Source organism: Molothrus aeneus, unplaced genomic scaffold, assembly GCF_037042795.1.
Source record: "Molothrus aeneus isolate 106 unplaced genomic scaffold, BPBGC_Maene_1.0 scaffold_357, whole genome shotgun sequence".
NCBI lineage: Eukaryota > Metazoa > Chordata > Aves > Passeriformes > Icteridae > Molothrus > Molothrus aeneus.
The window spans coordinates 20437-41344 of NW_027099024.1; the positions used below are offsets into that span (position 1 = coordinate 20437).

Below are 20908 nucleotides of genomic sequence, written 5' to 3' on the forward strand. Positions count from 1 at the left end.
TGTGTGGCTCTGTCTGTCCCCTGTCTCTCACCTGTCCCTGTCTCTCCCCTGTGCCCAGGTGTAGCGTACTCACCTGTCCCCGTCCTCACCTGTGTCTCCCCTGTCCCCCGTGTCTCACCTGTCTCACCTGTGCCCAGGTGTGCACTCCTCACCTGTTGAAGTTGAGCAGGGACTGCCAGCGCTTCTGACTCACCTGTCCCTGTGTCTCCCCTGTCTCTCCCCTGTGTCTCACCTGTGCCCAGGTGTGCATCACTCACCTGTTGAAGTTGAGCAGGGACTGCCAGTGCTTGTCTCTCACCTGTCCCTGTCTCTCACCTGTGTCTCACCTGTCCCTTGTCTCTCACCTGTCCCCCCCCATCCCTCACCTGTGCCCAGGTGTGCTCCTCACCTGTTGAAGTTGAGCAGGGACTGCCAGCGCTTGTCTCTCACCTGTCCCCCCCGGGGTCTCACCTGTCCCCCCCGTGTCTCACCTGTCCCCTCTGTCTCTCACCTGTCCCTGTCTCACCTGTGCCCAGGTATGCACTCCTCACCTGTTGAAATTGAGCAGGGACTGCCAGTGCTTGTGTCTCACCTGTGCCCAGGTGTGTGCTCACCTGTCCCTGTCTCTCCCCTGTCCCTGTCTCACCTGTGCCCAGGTGTGTGCTGCTCTGTCTGTCCCCTGTCTCTCCCCTGTCCCCCCTGTGTCTCACCTGTGCCCAGGTGTGCTGCTCTCACCTGTTGAAGTTGAGCAGGGACTGCCAGCGCTTGTCTCTCACCTGTCCCCTCTGTCTCTCACCTGTCCCTGTGTCTCACCTGTCTCACCTGTGCCCAGGTGTGTTGCTCACCTGTTGAAGTTGAGCAGGGACTGCCAGCGCTGGGATTTGAAGTTTTTGATGTTCTGGGTCTCACCTGTGCCCAGGTGTGTGCTGCTCTGTCTGTCCCCCCCGTGTCTCACCTGTGCCCAGGTGTGCTGCTCTCACCTGTTGAAGTTGAGCAGGGACTGCCAGCGCTGGGATTTGAAGTTTTTGATGTTCTGGGTCTCACCTGTGCCCAGGTGTGTGCTGCTCTGTCTGTCCCCCCCGTGTCTCACCTGTGCCCAGGTGTGTCGCTCACCTGTTGAAGTTGAGCAGGGACTGCCAGCGCTGGGATTTGAAGTTTTTGATGTTCTGCGCCTCGTCCAGGATCAGGTACTTCCAGTTCTTCCTGCGGAACGCCTGGTGGTCCTGCAGCACCAGCTTGTACGAGGTGATGCACACGTGGAAGGCGTTCGGCTTCGTCCAGCCCTGCGCAGGTGAGGCAGGTGAGGCAGGTGAGCCCCAAATCCCCGCGAAAAACGGCCCAAAAACCTCGAAAAAAGCTCAAAAAACCTCAAAAACACAGCCCAGGTGTGCCCAGGTGTGCCCAGGTGTGCAGCACCAGTGTTGGGCTTGGTCCAGCCCTGCGCAGGTGAGGCAGGTGAGGCAGGTGAGGCAGGTGAGCCCCAAATCCCCGCGGAAAACGGCCCAAAAACCTCGAAAAAAGCTCAAAAAACCTCAAAAACACAGCCCAGGTGTGCCCAGGTGTGCCCAGGTAACCCCAAAATCCCCATTTTCAACCCCAAAATCCCCATTTTCCACCCAATTTTCGCGGGTTTTTTTTGGCCCACCCCCTCCCAGGTGTGCCCAGGTGTGTGCCCAGGTGTGCCCAGGTGTGCCCAGGTGTGCCCACCTGTCTCTTGAGGCGCCGCTCTTTCTGCGCCCCGTAGTAGGTGAGGATTTTGAAGCTGGGGCACCAGCGCTTGAGCTCCATCTCCCAGTTGAGCATCACCGAGGTGGGCACGATGATCAGGTGAGGGCCCCAGCTACCTGCGCACAGGTGAGGGACAGGTGAGACACCCAAAATCAGCCCCAGGTGAGGGCCAGGAACCCCCAAACCTGTCCAGGTATGACTCAGAACCCCCTAAAGGGGCTCAGGTGAGGCCCAGGTGAGGGACAGGTGGGACACCCGAAATGAGCCCCAGGTGAGGGACCCGGGAAAGGGCTCAAGGAACCCCCAAACCTGCCCAGGTGTGGCTCAGGTGAGCCCCAGGTGAGGGCCCCAGCTACCTGTGCACAGGTGAGACACCCAAAATGAGGGTCAGGTGAGTCCTAAACCTGTCCAGGTGTGACTCAGAACCCCCTAAAGGGGCTCAGGTGAAACCCCAGCTACCTGTGCACAGGTGAGACCCGAAATCAGCCCCAGGTGAGTCCTGGGAACCTCCAAACCTGCCCAGGTGTGCCCCAGGTGTGCCCAGGTGTATGTTATGAGTCTCAGGCGTGCCCAGCTGTACCCAGGTGTGTGCCAGGTGTGCCCCAGGTGTATGTTATGGCTCTCAGGTGTATCCCCAGGTGTGTGCAGTGACTGTAGCCATACCCAGCTGTGTCCCAGCTGTATCCAATGACTCTCAGGTGTACCCAGGTGTGTCGCAGGTGTATCCCATGACTCTCAGGTGTACCCAGGTGCGTTACCTTTCTCGCAGGCCAGGTGCGCCAGCAGGGAAATCGTCTGGATGGTTTTGCCCAGCCCCATCCCAGGTGTGTGCAGTGACTGTAGCTGTACCCAGGTGTACCCAGGTGTATCCCAGGTGTACGTTATGGCTCTCAGGTGTGTCCCAGGTGCGCCAGGAGCGAGATCGTCTGGATGGTTTTGCCCAGCCCCATCCCAGGTGTATGTTATGGCTCTCAGGTGTATCCCAGGTGTATCCCAGGTGTATCCCATGGCTCTCAGGTGTGTCCAGGTGCGTTACCTTTCTCGCAGGCCAGGTGCGCCAGCAGCGAGATGGTCTGGATGGTTTTGCCCAGCCCCATCCCAGGTGTGTGCAATGGCTCTCAGGTGTATCCCAGGTGTATGTTATGGCTCTCAGGTGTGTCCCAGGTGCGTTACCTTTCTCGCAGGCCAGGTGCGCCAGCAGCGAGATGGTCTGGATGGTTTTGCCCAGCCCCATCCCAGGTGTGTGCAGTGACTGTAGCCATACCCAGGTGTACCCAGGTGTATCCCAGGTGTACCCAATGTCTCTCAGGTGTGTCCAGGTGCGTTACCTTTCTCGCAGGCCAGGTGCGCCAGCAGCGAGATCGTCTGGATGGTTTTGCCCAGCCCCATCCCAGGTGTGTGCAATGGCTCTCAGGTGTATCCCAGGTGTATGTTATGGCTCTCAGGTGTATGTTATGGCTCTCAGGTGTATGTTATGGCTCTCAGGTGTATCCCAGGTGTATCCCAGGTGTATCCCATGACTCTCAGGTGTGCCCAGGTGCGTTACGTTTCTCGCAGGCCAGGTGCGCCAGCAGCGAGATGGTCTGGATGGTTTTTCCCAGCCCCATCCCAGGTGTATGTTATGGCTCGCAGGTGTATCCCAGGTGTACCCAATGTCTCTCAGGTGTGCCCAGGTGCGTTACCTTTCTCGCAGGCCAGGTGCGCCAGCAGCGAGATGGTCTGGATGGTTTTGCCCAGCCCCATCCCAGGTGTGTGCAGTGACTGTAGCCGTACCCAGGTGTACCCAGGTGTACCCAGGTGTACCCAATGTCTCTCAGGTGTGCCCAGGTGCGTTACCTTTCTCGCAGGCCAGGTGCGCCAGCAGCGAGATGGTCTGGATGGTTTTGCCCAGCCCCATCTCGTCGGCCAGGATCCCGTTCAGCTTCTTCTCGTACATGGTCACCAGCCAGTCCAGCCCGATGTGCTGGTACTCGCGCAGCGTGCCCCGCAGCAGGTGCGGGATCGGCGTCTTCACCTGCGCAGGTGAGACACCGGAACAGGTGAGAGACAGGTGAGGCACACATGAGGCACAGAACCCCTGACACAGGTGAGTCAGGCACAGGTGAGGCACAGGTGAGGCACAGGTGAGACAAGGGCACAAGTGAGACAGGCACAGGTGAGACACAGGTGAGTCAGGCACAGGTGAGGCACAGGCACCCCCTCAGGTCTGTCACAGGTGAGGCACAGGTGAGGCACAGAACCCCTGGCACAGGTGAGACAGGCACAGGTGACGGACAGGTGAGACACAGGTGAGGCACAGAACCCCCCCAGGTGTGTCACAGGTGAGGCACAGAACCCCTGGCACAGGTGAGACAGGCACAGGTGACGGACAGGTGAGACACAGGTGAGGCACAGAACCCCCCCAGGTGTGTCACAGGTGAGGCACAGAACCCCCGACACAGGTGAGGCCCAGGTGAGGCAGGCACAGCACCCCTGGCACAGGTGAGGCACAGAGCCCCCCCAGGTGTGTCACAGGTGAGGCACAGAGCCCCTGACACAGGTGAGACACAGGTGAGACACACATGAGGCACAGAATCCCTGACACAGGTGAGTCAGGCACAGGTGAGGCACAGGTACCCCCTCAGGTGTGTCACAGAATCCCTGACACAGGTGAGTCAGGCACAGGTGAGGCACAGGTACCCCCTCAGGTGTGTCACAGAACCCCTGACACAGGTGAGTCAGGCACAGGTCAGGCACAGGTGAGGGACAGAACCCGACACAGGTGAGTCCCAGGTGAGTCAGTGCCAGGTAAGACTCAGGTGAGACACAGGTGTGCCACAGGTGAGTCAGGCACAGGTGAGGCACAGAACCCCCTCAGGTGTGGCACAGGTGAGGCTCAGAACCCCTGGCACAGGTGAGTCAGGCACAGATGTGTCACAGGTGAGTCACAGGTAACCCCTCACGTGTGTCACAGGTGAGTGAGGCACACAGGTGAGGCACAGGTGAGGCACAGGTACCCCCCCAGGTGTGTCACAGGTGAGTGACAGAACCCCCATCACAGGTGGGTCTGGCACAGGTGAGGCACAGGTGAGGCAAAGAACCCCCTCATGTGAGGCACAGGTGAGTCAGTCCCAGGTGTATCCCAGGTGTGCCCAGGTGTATCCAGGTGTGTCTCTCACCTGTGTGGTGGCCAGCGTGTACCCCTTGGGCTGCAGGCTCTGTGTGCCCAGCTGTACCCAGGTGTGTCTCACCTGTCCCCAGGTGTATCCCAGGTGTCTCTCACCTGTCCCCAGGTGTGTCTCTCACCTGTGTGGTGGCCAGCGTGTACCCCTTGGGCTGCAGGCTCTCCGCCGCCGCCGCGATGTCGCTGATCTCCTTCTTGGGGGCGGGGCCCGCGGGCGCCTCCGGAGCCGCCGCCGGGCTCACCTGGGCAGGTGCGGGCGGGGCAGCCACGCCCCCGGGGCCGCCGGGCTCACCTGGAGCCCCGGCCCCGCCCTCCTGCCCCTCCCCCTCCTCCTCCTCCTCCTCGTCGTCGGCTTCGTCGTCGTCGTCATCGTCGTCATCGTCATCGTCATCATCGTCGTCGTCGCTGCCAGGTGAGTCTGGAACGGACAGGTGAGGTCAGGGCAGGGCTGGGAGGCACCTGAGGGGGTTTGGGATACCTGGGAGGGGGTTAGAGCACACCTGGACAGGTACAGACACACCTGAGAGCGCACCTGGACAGGTATAGACACACCTGGACAGGTACAGGCACACCTGGACAGGTACAGGCACACCTGGGAGGGGGTTAGAGCACACCTGGACAGGTACAGACACACCTGAGAGCGCACCTGGACAGGTATAGACACACCTGGACAGGTACAGGCACACCTGGGAGGGGGTTAGAGCACACCTGGACAGGTACAGACACACCTGGACAGGTACAGACACACCTGGGAGGGGGATAGAGCACACCTGGACAGGTACAGACACACCTGAGAGCGCACCTGGATAGGTACAGACACACCTGGACAGGTACAGGCACACCTGGGAGGGGATTAGAGCACACCTGGACAGGTACAGACACACCTGGGCAGGTACAGGCACACCTGGGATGGGGTTAGAGCACACCTGGACAGGTACAGACACACCTGAGAGCGCACCTGGATAGGTACAGACACACCTGAGAGAACACCTGGACAGGTACAGACACACCTGAGAGGGGTTTAGAGCACACCTGGACAGGTACAGACACACCTGGACAGGTACAGGCACACCTGGGATGGGGATAGAGCACACCTGGAATGGGGTTAGAGCACACCTGGACAGGTACAGACACACCTGGGATGGGGATAGAGCACACCTGGACAGGTACAGACACACCTGAGAGCGCACCTGGATAGGTACAGACACACCTGAGAGAACACCTGGACAGGTACAGGCACACCTGGACAGGTACAGACACACCTGGGAGGGGTTTAGAGCACACCTGGACAGTCCCAGTCACACCTGGGCAGGTACAATGACAGACACACCTGGGCAGGTACAATCACACCTGGGCAGGGTCCGTGTCACACCTGTGCAGGTACAATCACAGAACACACCTGGGCAGGGTCCCTGTCACACCTGGGCAGGTCCAGTCACACCTGGACAGTCACAGTCACACCTGTGCAGGTCCCAGTCACACCTGTGCAGGGTCCCAGTCACACCTGTGCAGGTACAGTCACACCTGTGCAGGGTCCCAGTCACACCTGTGCAGGTACAGTCACACCTGGACAGTCCCTGTCACACCTGGACAGGTCCCAGTCACACCTGGACAGTCCCTGTCACACCTGGGCAGGTACAGTCACACCTGGGCAGGGTCCCAGTCACACCTGGGCAGTCCCAGTCACACCTGTGCTCACCTGAGCGGGTGCTGCTGGCGCCGGGGGCGGAGTCGCAGTCGGAGTCGGCGAAGGCGCCGCGGTAACGCTGGAGCAGCTCCTCCATGGGCAGCGCACCTGGAACACACCTGGGTTACACCTGGGGACACCTGGAACACACCTGGGGACACCTAAAATACACCTGGAACACACCTGGGGGCACCTAAAATACACCTGGAACACACCTGGGGACACCTGAGATACACCTGGGGACACACCTGGGGTACACCTGAGAGTCACACCTGAGATACACCTGGAACACACCTGGAGGTACACCTGGGGACACACCTGGAACACACCTGGGGTCACCTGGGGGCACCTAAAATACACCTGGAACACACCTGGGGACACCTGGAACACACCTGGGTTACACTTGGAACACACCTGGGGACACCTGGAACACACCTGGGTTACACCTCGAACACACCTGGGGGCACCTGGGTTACACCTGGGGTACACCTGAGAGTCACACCTGAGATACACCTGGAACACACCTGGGTTACACCTGGAACACACCTGGGGACACCTGGGTTACACCTGGGGTACACCTGAGATACACCTGAAACACACCTGGGGTACAGCTGGGAAACACCTGGGGTTAGACCTGGGGATACACCTGAGAGTCACACCTGGGCTTACACCTGGGGGGGGGTTACACCTGCAACACACCTGAGAGTCACACCTGAAATACACCTGGGTTACATCTGAGATACACTTGGGACACACCTGGGGGCACCTGAAACACACCTGGGGGCACCTGGGGTACACCTGAGAGTCACACCTGGGTTACACCTGAGAGTCACACCTGGGTTACACCTGGGGGCACCTGAGAGACACCTGGGTTACACCTGGGGTTACACCTGGTTTAAAACTGGGGACACCTAAAATACACCTGGGATACAGCTGGGACACACCTGAAACACACCTGGGGTTACACCTGGGGGGCACCTGGGGTTACACGTGAGATACACTTGAGATACACCTGGGGACACCTGAGAGTCACACCTGGGGTTACACCTGGAACACACCTGGGGTTACACCTGGGGTTACACCTGGGGGCACCTGGGGGCACCTAAAATACACCTGGAACACACCTGGGGGCACCTGGGGTTACACCTGGGGTACACCTGGGTTACACCTGGGGACACCTAAAATACACCTGGGGTTACACCTGGGTTACACCTGGGGGCACCTAAAACACACCTGGGATACACCTGGGGACACCTAAAATACACCTGGGACACACCTGGGGGCACCTGGGGACACCTAAAATACACCTGGGGTACACCTGGGTTACACCTGGGGACACCTAAAATACACCTGGAACACACCTGGGGGCACTTGGGGTTACACCTGGGGTACACCTGGGGACACCTAAAATACACCTGGGTTACACCTGGGGTACACCTGAGGTTACACCTGGAACACACCTGGGGTGCACCTGGGATACACCTGGGTTACACCCAGGATACACCTGAGATACACCTGGGGACACCTAAAATACACCTGGGGTTACACCTGGGACACACCTGGGGACATCTGGGGATTTTGGGATCATTTTTGGTAATTTTGGAGTATTTTTATGGGGTTTTTTTTTCCTATTTTTGGGTGATTTTCTGGATTTTGGGTTAATCTTGGGTTGATTTTGGGTGATTTTGGGGTAATTTTGGGTGTTTTTAGGGGTCTTTTCCAGCTTTTAGAGTGTTGTTTTTTTTTTTTTTAATTTTTGGGCATTTTTCTGTATTTTGAGTTAATTTGGGGGTAATTTTGGGTTGATTTTGGGGTAATTTTGGGTGATTTTGGGTGGTTTTGGGTGATTTTGGGTTAATTTTGGGTGATTTTGGGTTGATTTTGGGTTAATTTTGGGTGTTTTTATGGTTTTTTTTTTCCAGCTTTTAGAGAGCTTTTTTTTAATTTTTGGGCATTTTTCTGTATTTTGGGTTGATTTTGGGGTAATTTTGGGTGATTTTGGGGTAATTTTGGGTGATTTTGGTTAATTTTGGGTGATTTTGGGTGGTTTTGGTCACTCACCCTCCCTGGCCAGGTCACCCAGCTCCTGCTCAGGATTTTGGGGTACTTTGGGGTATTTCAGGTGAATTTTGGGCATTTTTCTGTATTTTGGGTTGATTTTGGGTTGATTTTGGGGTAATTTTGAGTATTTTTATGGGGTTTTTTTAAATTTTTGGGCATTTTTCTGTATTTTGGGTGATTTTGGGGTGATTTTGGGTGATTTTGGGTGATTTTGGGTCACTCACCCTCCCTGGCCAGGTCGTCCAGCTCCTGCTGGTGATCGACGTCGCCCTCCAGGCGCTCCTGGGCCGCGATCGTGTCCTCCTCATCCTCACCTGCCCGGGGACACGGAAACGTCACCAGAAACGGCCAAAAATGGCACAAAGTGAGAGAAAAAATGGGCAAAAATGGCACAAACTGGCCAAAAATGGCACCAAATGGCCAAAAATGGCACCAAATGAGAGCAAATCGGACCAAAATGGCCAAAAATGGCACAAAATGGCACCAAAAGCGCCACAAAATGGCAGAAAATGGCAGAAAATGGCAAAAAATGGCCGAAAATGGCACCAAAAACGCCACAAAATGGCAGAAAATGGCACAAAAATGGCACCAAAAATGGCACCAAAAATGGCAGAAAATGGCAAAAAAAAGACAAAAAATGGGCAAAAATGGCACAAAATGAGACCAAAATGGCACCAAATGAGAGCAAAAATGGCATCAAAATGTCACCAAATGAGAGCAAAATGGGCAAAAATGCCACCAAATGAGGCCAAAATGACAAAAAATGGCACCAAATGAGACCAAAATGGCCAAAAGTGGTCCAAAATGGCAGAAAATGGCACCAAATGAGGCCAAAGTGGACAAAAATGGCAGAAAATGGCCAAAAATGAGACCAAAATGGGCAAAAGTGGCAGAAAATGAGACCAAAATGGGACCAAAATGGCCAAAAAATGGCACCAAATGAGAGCAAAATGGTCAAAAATGGTCAAAAATGGCACCAAATGGGACCAAAATGACAAAAAAAATGGCAGAAAATGGCACCAAAATGGCCAAAAATGGCACAAAATGGCCAAAAATGGCACCAAATTGCAACAAACTGAACCAAAATGGCACCAAAATGGCCAAAAATGGAACCAGATGGAGCAAATGGAATTAAAATGGCCAAAAATGGCCCCAAAATGGCCCCAAATGGAGCAAAAATGGCACCAAAGTGGCACAAAATGACAAAAAATTGGCCTCAAATGGCAGCAAACGAGACCAAAATGGCCAAAACCGGCCCCAAAATGGTAAAAAATGGCACCAAATTGGCAGAAAATGGCCCCAAAGTGGCCAAAAATGGCACCAAAATGGCTGAAAATGGCACCAGATTGCAGGAAATTGAATCAAAATGGTCAAAGATGGCACCAAATGGCCCCAAAATGGCGCCAAATTGTAGCAAATTGGCCAAAAATGGCAGAAAATGGCACAAAATGACAAAAAATTGGCCTCAAATGGCACCAAAATGGCAGAAATGGCGGAAAATGGCAGAAATGGATCAAAAATGGAGCAAATTGAATGAAAATGGCGAAAAATGGCCCCAAAACGGCACCAAATGGAGGAAAAATGGCACCAAATTGAGGCAAATTGAACCAAAACGGCCAAAAATGGTGAAAAATGGCCCCAAAATGGTCAAAAATGGTGGGAAATGGCCCCAAAATGGCAGCAAATTGCAGGAAATTGAACCAAAATGGCCCAAAATGGTGGAAAATGGCCCCAAAATGGCCCCAAAATGGCCCCAAAGTGGCCCCAAAATGGCCCCAAAGTGGCCCCAAAATGGCCCAAAATGGCCCAAAATGGTGGAAAATGGCTCCAAAATGGCCCCAAAAGGCCCCAAAATGGCCCCAAATGGCCCCAAAATGGCCCCAAATGGCCCCAAAATGGCTCCAAAATGGCCCCAAAATGGTGGAAAATGGCCCCAAAATGGCCCCAAAATGGTGGAAAATGGCCCAAAATGGCCCCAAAATGGCCCAAAATGGTGGAAAATGGCCCCAAAATGGCCCAAAATGGCCCCAAATGGCCCCAAAATGGCCCCAAATGGCCCCAAATGGTGGAAAATGGCCCCGAAATGGCCCAAAATGGCCCCAAATGGCCCCAAAATGGCCCCAAATGGCCCCAAAATGGTGGAAAATGGCCCCAAAATGGCCCCAAAATGGTGGAAAATGGCCCCAAAATGGCTCCAAAATGGCCCCAAATGGCCCCAAATGGCCCCAAAATGGCCCCAAATGGCCCCAAAATGGTGGAAAATGGCCCCAAAATGGCCCCAAAATGGTGGAAAATGGCCCCAAAATGGCTCCAAAATGGCCCCAAATGGCCCCAAAATGGCTCCGACCGGGTCTCACCTTCCTCCTCCTCAGCCTCGAACTCCTCATCCTCCTCACGGGGTCCCCAGGGTGGGGGAGGGTCCCGGCCCCGCCTCAGCACCTGGGGGGAGGGGACAGCTGAGGGTGGGGGAGGGACACAAAAAAAACCCAAAAAAAAATCCCCAAAAAATCAAAAAAAAAAAAAAAACCCCAAAAAATCCCAAAAATCCCCCCAAAAAAACCAAAAAAATCCCCAAAAAATCCCCCCAAAAAATCCCCAAAAATCCCCCCAAAAAATCCCCAAAAAACCCAAAAAAAACCCAAAAAACCCGAAAAAAAATCCCCCAAAAAAACCCCAAAAAATCCCAAAAAACCCCCCAAAAATCCCCCAAAAAAATCCCCAAAAAATCCCAAAAAATCCCCCAAAAATCCCCCAAAAAATCCCCAAAAATCCCCAAAAAATCCCCAAAAATCCCCAAAAAATCCCCAAAAAAATCCCCAAATCCCCAAAAAATCCCAAAAATCCCCCAAAAAAATCCCCAAAAAAATCTCCAAAAATCCCCAAAAATATCCCCAAAAAATCCCCAAAAAAATCCCCAAAAATCCCCAAAAAAGTCCCCAAAAATCCCAAAAAATCCCTAAAAATATCCCCAAAAAATCCCCAAAAATCCCAAAAAATCCCTAAAAATATCCCAAAAAAATCCCCCAAAAATCCCCCAAAAATCCCCAAAAATCCCCAAAAAATCCCCCCAAAAAAATCCCTCAAAAATCCCAAAAAATCCCCAAAAAATCCCCAAAAAATCCCCCAAAAAAATCCCCCAAAAATCCCCCAAAAAGCCCGAAAAAAATCCCCAAAAAATCCCCAAAAATTTTTTAAAAATCCCCCCAAAAACCCGAAAAAAATCCCCAAAAAAATCCCCAAAAAATCCCAAAAAATCCCCAAAAATATCCCCAAAAAATCCCAAAAAATCCCCAAAAAACCCGAAAAAAATCCCCAAAAAATCCCAAAAAAATGCCCAAAAATCCCAAAAAAATCCCAAAAAATCCCCAAAAAACCCCAAATCCTTTCCCCCCCCCACAGTGTCTCAGCTTTGCCCCCGGGTGGGGGAGGGGTGGGGGAGGGGGTGGGGGAGGGGCGTTACCTGCGGGGGGAGGGAGCCCAGGAGGTCCCCGAGGGGCCGGGGGGGGCTGGGGGCCGAGGCTGCGGAGAGAGAACACGGGGTGGGGGAGGGGCAGGGGACAGCCCCCAGCACCCATGGGTGACACCTGGGAACCCACGGGGGACACCTGAGCACCCATGGGAGACACCTGGGAACCCACGGGTGACACCTGAACCCCCCTGAGCACCCATGGGTGACACCTGAGCACCCATGGGAGACACCTGGGAACCCACGGGTGACACCTGGGAACCCGTGGGAGACACCTGGGAACCACCTGGGAACCCATGGGAGACACCTGAGCACCCATGGGTGACACCTGGGAACCCATGGGGGACACCTGAACCCCCCTGAGCACCCATGGGTGACACCTGAGCACCCATGGGAGACACCTGGGAACCACCTGGGAACCCATGGGAGACACCTGAGCACCCACGGGTGACACCTGGGAACCCACGGGGGACACCTGGGAACCCATGGGGGACACCTGGGAACCCATGGGAGACACCTGGGAACCCATGGGTGACACCTGAGCACCCATGGGAGACACCTGAGCACCCATGGGGGACACCTGGGAACCCATGGGTGACACCTGGGCACCCATGGGGGACACCTGAGCACCCATGGGTGACACCTGGGAACCCATGGGAGACACCTGGGAACCCACGGGGGACACCTGAACCCCCCTGAGCACCCATGGGTGACACCTGAGCACCCATGGGAGACACCTGGGAACCCACGGGGGACACCTGAGCACCCAGCACCCATGGGTGACACCTGAGCACCCACGGGTGACACCTGGGAACCCACGGGTGACACCTGGGAACCACCTGGGAACCCATGGGAGACACCTGAGCACCCATGGGTGACACCTGGGAACCCATGGGGGACACCTGAACCCCCCTGAGCACCCATGGGTGACACCTGGGAACCCATGGGGGACACCTGAACCCCCCTGAGCACCCATGGGTGACACCTGAGCACCCATGGGAGACACCTGGGAACCCATGGGGGACACCTGGGAACCCATGGGTGACACCTGGGCACCCATGGGGGACACCTGAGCACCCATGGGTGACACCTGGGAACCCATGGGAGACACCTGGGAACCCACGGGGGACACCTGAACCCCCCTGAGCACCCATGGGTGACACCTGAGCACCCATGGGAGACACCTGGGAACCCACGGGGGACACCTGAACCCCCCTGAGCACCCATGGGTGACACCTGAGCACCCATGGGAGACACCTGGGAACCCATGGGTGACACCTGAGCACCCATGGGAGACACCTGGGCACCCATGGGGGACACCTGAGCACCCATGGGAGACACCTGAGCACCCATGGGAGACACCTGAGCACCCACGGGGGACACCTGAGCACCCATGGGAGACACCTGAGCACCCACGGGTGACACCCGGACCCCCCCAAGCACCCACGGGTGACACCCAGAACCCCCTGAGAACCCATGGGAGACACCTGGACCCCCCTGAGCAGCCATGGGTGACACTTGAACACCCATGGGAGACACCTGGAACAAGCTGAGCACCCATGGGGGACACCTGGGAACCCATGGGTGACACCTCAGCACACATGGGGGACACCCGGACCCCCCGAGCACCCATGGGTGACACTTGAACACCCATGAGTAACACCTGGAACCCCCTGAGCACCCATGGGTGACACCTGAGCACCCACGGGGACACCTGAGCACCCATGGGGGACACCTGGAGCCCACCCACATCACCCAGGTGACCCCAAAGCCCCTCAAGATGACCCCAAACCCTTCCCAAACCCTCCCCAGGTACCCCCAAACCGCCCAAGGTGCCCCCAAACCCCCTTGAGATGCCCCAAACCCCCCTGAGGTGCCCCCAAACCCCCTGAGATGCCCCAAACCCCCCTGAGATGGTTCCAAACCCCTCCAGGTACCCCCAAACCCCCTCCAGATGCCCCCAAACCCCCCTGAGATGCCCCAACCCCACCCTGAGGTGCCCCCAAACCCCCCTGAGATGGTTCCAAACCCCCCCGAGATGCCCCCAAACCCCTTCCAGGTACCCCCAAACCCCCTTGAGATGCCCCCAAACCCCCCCGAGGTACCCCCAAACCCCTTCCAGGTGCCCCCAAACCCCTTCCAGGTACCCCCAAACCCCCCTGAGATGCCCCAAACCCCTCCAGGTGTCCCCAAACCCCTTCCAGGTACCCCCAAACCCCCCTGAGATGGTTCCAAACCCCCCCGAGGTACCCCCAAACCCCTTCCAGGTGCCCCCAAACCCCTTCCAGGTACCCCCAAACCCCTTCCAGATGCCCCAAACCCCCCTGAGATGGTTCCAAACCCCCCCGAGATGCCCCCAAACCCCTCCAGATGCCCCCAAACCCCTTCCAGGTACCCCCAAACCCCCTTGAGATGCCCCAAACCCCCCCGAGGTACCCCCAAACCCCCTCCAGGTGCCCCCAAGCCCCTGTGCCAGGGTTACCTGGGCAGCCGAGGGCGCCGGGGCGCGGCCGGGGCGCGTTGAGGCTGCGGCTCAGCAGGTCCGAGTAGCGCTCGGTCTGGCCCACGATGAAATCCAGCTGCAGGTCCAGCGCCTTCTTGCGCTTCTCCTCCAGCCGCGACTGCTGCTTGAACTGCACCACCTGCAGCGGCACAGCTGGCTCACAGCTGGGGGCACATCTGGGCAGGGGGGGCACCCCCGGGGGGGGCGAAATGGGCACCCATGGGCAGCAATGGGCACCCAATGGGCAGCAATGGGCATTGATGGGCACCCCGTGGGGTGAAATGGGCACCCATGGGCAGCAATGGGCACCCAATGGACACCCAGTGGTCATTGATGGGCACCCAATGGTCAGCAATGGGCACCCAATGGTCAGCAATGGGCACCCAATGGTCATTGATGGGCACCCCATGGTCAGCAATGGGCACCCAATGGGCAGCAATGGGCACCCAATGGTCAGCAATGGTCATTGATGGACACCCAATGGTCAGCAATGGGCACCCCGGGGGGCGAAATGGGCACCCATGGTCAGCAATGGGCACCCAATGGGCAGCAATGGTCATTGATGGGCACCCAGTGGTCATTGATGGACATCAAAAGCCATTAATGAACACCCAATGGTCATGATCGGTCATTGATGGGCACCCAATGGTCATGATCGGTCATTGATGGGCACCCAATGGTCATGATTGGTCATTGATGGGCACCCAGTGGTCATGATTGGTCATTGATGGGCACCCAGTGGTCATGATCGGTCATTGATGGGCACCCAGTGGTCATGATCGGTCATTGATGGGCACCCAGTGGTCATGATTGGTCATTGATGGGCACCCAGTGGTCATGATCGGTCATTGATGGGCACCCAGTGGTCATGATTGGTCATTGATGGGCACCCAGTGGTCATGATTGGTCATTGATGGGCACCCAGTGGTCATGATCGGTCATTGATGGGCACCCAGTGGTCATGATCGGTCATTGATGGGCACCCAGTGGTCATGATTGGTCATTGATGGGCACCCAGTGGTCATGATTGGTCATTGATGGGCACCCAGTGGTCATGATCGGTCATTGATGGGCACCCAGTGGTCCGCGATGGGCACCCAGTGGTCAGCAATGGGCAGCCACTGGTCATCGATGGTATTGATGGACATTGATGAACATTGATGGGCACCCCATGGTCAGCAATGGGCACCCAGTGGTCAGCAATGGGCACCCAATGGTCAGCAATGGGCACCCCATGGTCACCAATGGGCACCCAGTGGTCATTGATGGGCACCCACTGGTCATCGATGGTACTGATGGACATTGACGGACATTGATGGGCACCCCATGGTCAGCAATGGGCACCCAAAGTCAGCAATGGGCACCCAATGGTCAGCAATGGGCACCCCATGGTCAGCAATGGGCACCCACTGGTCATCGATGGTATTGATGGACATTGATGGACATTGATGGGCACCCCATGGTCAGCAATGGGCACCCAGTGGTCAGCAATGGGCACCCAATGGTCAGCAATGGGCACCCCATGGTCACCAATGGGCACCCAATGGTCATTGATGGGCACCCCATGGTCATCAATGGGCACCCAGTGGTCATTGATGGACACCCAGTGGTCAGCAATGGGCACCCAGGGGTCATCGATGGTATTGATGGACATTGATGGACATTGATGGGCACCCCATGGTCAGCAATGGGCACCCACTGGTCATCGATGGTATTGATGGACATTGATGGACATTGATGGGCACCCCATGGTCAGCAATGGGCACCCAGTGGTCAGCAATGGGCACCCAATGGTCAGCAATGGGCACCCCATGGTCAGCAATGGGCACCCACTGGTCATCGATGGTATTGATGGACATTGATGGACATTGATGGGCACCCCATGGTCAGCAATGGGCATTGATGGACACCCAAAGGTCAGCAATGGGCACCCAGTGGTCAGCAATGGTCATTGATGGTCATTGATGGGCACCCAATGGTCAGCAATGGACATTGATGGGCACCCCATGGTCATTGATGGACACCCAATGGGCAGCAATGGGCACCTCGGGGGCGAAATGGGCACCCAATGGTCAGCAATGGGCACCCATGGTCAGCAATGGGCACCCAGGGGTCAGCAATGGTCATTGATGGACACCCAGTGGTCAGCAATGGGCACCCAATGGGCAGCAATGGGCACCCAGGGGTCAGCAATGGTCATTGATGGACACCCAGTGGTCAGCAATGGGCACCCAATGGGCAGCAATGGGCACCCAGGGGTCAGCAATGGTCATTGATGGACACCCAGTGGTCAGCAATGGGCACCCAATGGGCAGCAATGGGCACCCAGGGGTCAGCAATGGTCATTGATGGTCATTGATGGGCACCCCATGGTCATTGATGGACACCCAATGGGCATTGATGGTCATTGATGGGCACCCAATGGGCATTGATGGTCATTGATGGGCACCCAATGGGCACCCAGTGGTCAGCAATGGGCACCCCGTGGTCAGCAATGGTCATTGATGGGCACCCCATGGTCAGCAATGGGCACCCAATGGTCATTGATGGGCACCCCATGGTCAGCAATGGTCATTGATGGGCACCCAATGGGCAGCAATGGGCACTGATGGACATTGATGGGCACCCAGTGGTCATTGATGGGCACCCAATGGTCAGCAATGGGCACCCCGGGGGGCGAAATGGGCACCCATGGTCAGCAATGGGCACCCAATGGTCATTGATGGGCACCCAATGGTCATTGATGGGCACCCATGGTCAGCAATGGGCACCCAGTGGTCATTAATGGACACCCAGTGGTCAGCAATGGGCACCCAATGGTCAGCAATGGTCATTGATGGGCACCCAGTGGTCAGCAATGGGCACCCAGGGGTCATCGATGGGCACCCATTGGGGCACTCAGGTGTATCCCAGCTGTGCCAGCTGTGCCCAGGTGTCCCTAAACCCCCAATTTTCACCCATTTCCCCCCAACTTTCACCAATTTTCCCCCAATTTTCACCGATTTTTTCCCAATTTTCGCCTTTTTTCCCCGTTTCCCCCCCATTTCTCCCCCCAGCTGTGCCCAGCTGTGTCCAGGTGCCCCCAGGTGTCCCTGAACCCCCAATTTTCACCAAATTCCCCCCAATTTTCACCCATTTCCCCCCAATTTTCACCATTTCCCCCCAATTTTCACCGATTTTTTCCCAACTTTCACCGATTTTTTCCCAATTTTCGCCTTTTTTCCCCGTTTCCCCCCCATTTCTCCCCCCCAGCTGTGCCCAGCTGTGCCAGCTGTGCCCAGGTGTCCCTGAACCCCCAATTTTCACCCATTTCCCCCCAATTTTCACCGATTTTTTCCCAATTTTCACCGATTTCCCCCCAATTTTCACCGATTTTTTCCCAATTTTCGCCTTTTTTCCCCGTTTCCCCCCCATTTCTCCCCCCCAGCTGTGCCAGCTGTGCCAGCTGTGCCCGGGTGTCCCTAAACCCCCAACTTTCACTGATTCCCCCCCATTTTCACCGATTTTGTCCCAATTTTCACCCTTTCCCCCCCATTTCTCGCCCCCAGCTGTGCCCAGCTGTGCCCGGGTGTCCCTGAACCCCCAATTTTCACCCATTTCCCTCCAACTTTCACCGATTTCCTCCCAATTTTCGCCCTTTTTTCCCCGTTTCCCCCCCATTTCTCCCCCCCAGCTGTGCCCAGCTGTGTCCAGGTGCCCCCAGGTGTCCCTGAACCCCCAATTTTCACCAAATTCCCCCCAATTTTCACCCATTTCCCCCCAATTTTCACCGATTTTTTCCCAATTTTCACCGATTTTTTCCCAATTTTCACCAAATTCCCCCCAATTTTCACCCATTTCCCCCCAATTTTCACCGATTTTTTCCCAACTTCCACCGATTTTTTCCCAATTTTCACCAAATTCCCCCCAATTTTCACCCATTTCCCCCCAATTTTCACCGATTTTCCCCCAATTTTCACCGATTTTCCCCCAATTTTCACCGATTTTTTCCCAATTTTCACCATTTTTTCCCCATTTCCCCCCTCATCTGTCCCCCAGCTGTGCCCCAGCTGTGCCAGCTGTGCCCGGGTACCTTCTCCACGCTGCTCCAGAAGTGCCGCACCTCGCGGGCGATGGCGGCGGCCACGCGGCGCAGCTTGGCCTGCTCCTCGCGCTTGGCGCGCTCCTGGCGCTGCCGCTGCTCCTCGTGGTGCCGCATCACCATCCGCACCACCTGGCACGGGGGAAAAAGGGGGACAGGTGAGGGAGGGGATGGGGAAAATCCCCAAAAAAATCCGAAAAAGATACCCCGAAAAAATCCTAAAAAAATCTGAAAAAATACCCTAAAAAAATCCCCCAAAAAATCCGAAAAAAATACCTGAAAAATCCGGAAAAAAATCCCCAAAGAAATCCCCAAAAAATTCCCAAAAGAATCCCCGAAAAAATCCCCGAAAAAATACCCCAAAAAAATCCGAAAAAAAATCCCCAAAAAAATCCGAAAAAGATACCCCGAAAAAATCCTAAAAAAATCTGAAAAAATACCCTAAAAAAATCCCCCAAAAAATCCGAAAAAAATACCTGAAAAATCCGGAAAAAAATCCCCAAAGAAATCCCCCAAAAATTCCCAAAAGAATCCCCGAAAAAATCCCCGAAAAAATACCCCAAAAAAATCCGAAAAAAAATCCCCAAAAAAATCCGAAAAAGATACCCCGAAAAAATCCTAAAAAAATCTGAAAAAATACCCTAAAAAAATCCCCCAAAAAATCCGAAAAAAATACCTGAAAAATCCGGAAAAAAATCCCCAAAGAAATCCCCAAAAATTCCCAAAAGAATCCCCGAAAAAATCCCCGAAAAAACACCACAAAAAAATCAAAAAAAAAAAAAAAAAAAATCCGAAAAAAATCCCCAAAAAATACGAAAAAAAATACCCCAAAAAAATCCCCCCAAAAAATCTGAAAAAATCCCCTAAAAAAATCCCCAAAAAATTCCCAAAAAAATCCCCGAAAAAATCCCCGAAAAAATACCCCAAAAAAAATAAAAAAAAAAAAAATCCGAAAAAAATCCCCAAAAAATACGAAAAAAAATACCCCAAAAAAATCCCCCCAAAAAATCCGAAAAAATACCCTGAAAAAATACCCTAAAAAAATCCCAAAAAAAATCCGAAAAAAAAATCCTAAAAAAATCCCCAAAAAAATCCGAAAAAAAATACCCGAAAAAATCCCCCAAAAAAATCCGGAAAAAATCCCCAAAAAAATCCCCCCAAAAATCCGAAAAAAATCCCCAAAAAAATCCCCAAAAAAAAATCCCCGAAAAAATCCGAAAAAATCTCCAAAAAAATCCCCAAAAAAATCCGAAAAAATACCCTAAAAAAATCCCCCAAAAATCGGAAAAAAATACCCTAAAAAAATCCCCCAAAAAATCCGAAAAAATACCCTAAAAAAATCCCCAAAAAATACCCCCAAAAAAAAATCTCCAAAAAAATCCGGAAAAAATACCCTAAAAAATACCCCCAAAAAAATCCGAAAAAAATCCCCAAAAAAATCCCCCCCAAAAATCCCCGAAAAAATACCCCCAAAAAATCTCCAAAAAAATCCGAAAAAAAATACCCGAAAAAATCCCCAAAAAAATACCCAAAAAAATCCCTGAAAAAATCCCCCCAAAAAAATCCCCAAAAAAATCCGAAAAAAATACCCCAAAAAAATCCGAAAAAAATCCCCCAAAAAAAATCCCTAAAAAAACCCAAAACAAATCCGAAAAAAAAAAACCCGAAAAAAATAAAAAAAAAATACCCCAAAAAAATCCGAAAAAAAAAACCCCAAAATCCCGAAGGTTTTAGCCCCAAAATATCAGCGAAATTCACTTAAAAATTCACTGAATTGGTCACAGTGAGGGACACCAAAAACCCCCAAAAAATCTTAAAAAAATCCCAAAATATCCCCCAAAAAATAAACCTAAAAAATCCCAAAAAAACCCCATAATACCAAAGATTTTATCCCAAAATTCACTAAATTGACCCAAAAAATTCACTGAAAAATTCACTGAATTGGTCCCGGTGAGGGACACCAAAAACCCCAAAAAATCCCCAAAAAATCTCCAAAAAAATCCTAAAAAAATATCCCCAAAAAATCCCCAAAAATCTCCACAAAAATCCTAAAAAAATCCCCAAAATTCATGAAATTGGCCCCAAAAATTTCCTGAATCCACCTAAAAAATCCTTGAATTATTCACAGAGAGGGCCGGGGGACCCAGGGGACCCAAATTTCACGGAATTTTCACCCAAATTTCACCCAATTTTTGCCCAATTTTCACTGAATTTCACCCAAATTTCGCCCAAATTTCACC

General features: G+C 53.8%; 2 protein-coding genes across 2 annotated transcripts in view; one reads left to right on the top strand and one right to left on the bottom strand.

Moving 5' to 3' along the window:
* SRCAP (Snf2 related CREBBP activator protein) overlaps positions 1-18796 on the bottom strand; it is a gene marked incomplete at its 3' end in the record, with an annotated part of 39132 nt that extends 20336 nt beyond the window's left edge. The window contains exons 1-10 of the mRNA XM_066571162.1: positions 18660-18796; positions 14567-14726; positions 12079-12137; positions 10976-11057; positions 8843-8932; positions 6570-6665; positions 4993-5288; positions 3544-3721; positions 1687-1823; positions 1093-1262 (exon numbers count right to left, since the gene is read on the bottom strand). Coding sequence (XP_066427259.1) covers positions 1093-1262; positions 1687-1823; positions 3544-3721; positions 4993-5288; positions 6570-6665; positions 8843-8932; positions 10976-11057; positions 12079-12137; positions 14567-14726; positions 18660-18791 — 1400 coding nt within the window. The remainder of the gene's footprint in view (positions 1-1092; positions 1263-1686; positions 1824-3543; positions 3722-4992; positions 5289-6569; positions 6666-8842; positions 8933-10975; positions 11058-12078; positions 12138-14566; positions 14727-18659) is intronic.
* A 1941-nt stretch (positions 18797-20737) lies between these two features.
* LOC136570712 (eukaryotic translation initiation factor 3 subunit C-like) overlaps positions 20738-20908 on the top strand; it is a 20067-nt gene continuing 19896 nt past the window's right edge. The window contains exon 1 of the mRNA XM_066571159.1: positions 20738-20746. Within this exon, the coding sequence (XP_066427256.1) occupies positions 20738-20746 (9 nt within the window). The remainder of the gene's footprint in view (positions 20747-20908) is intronic.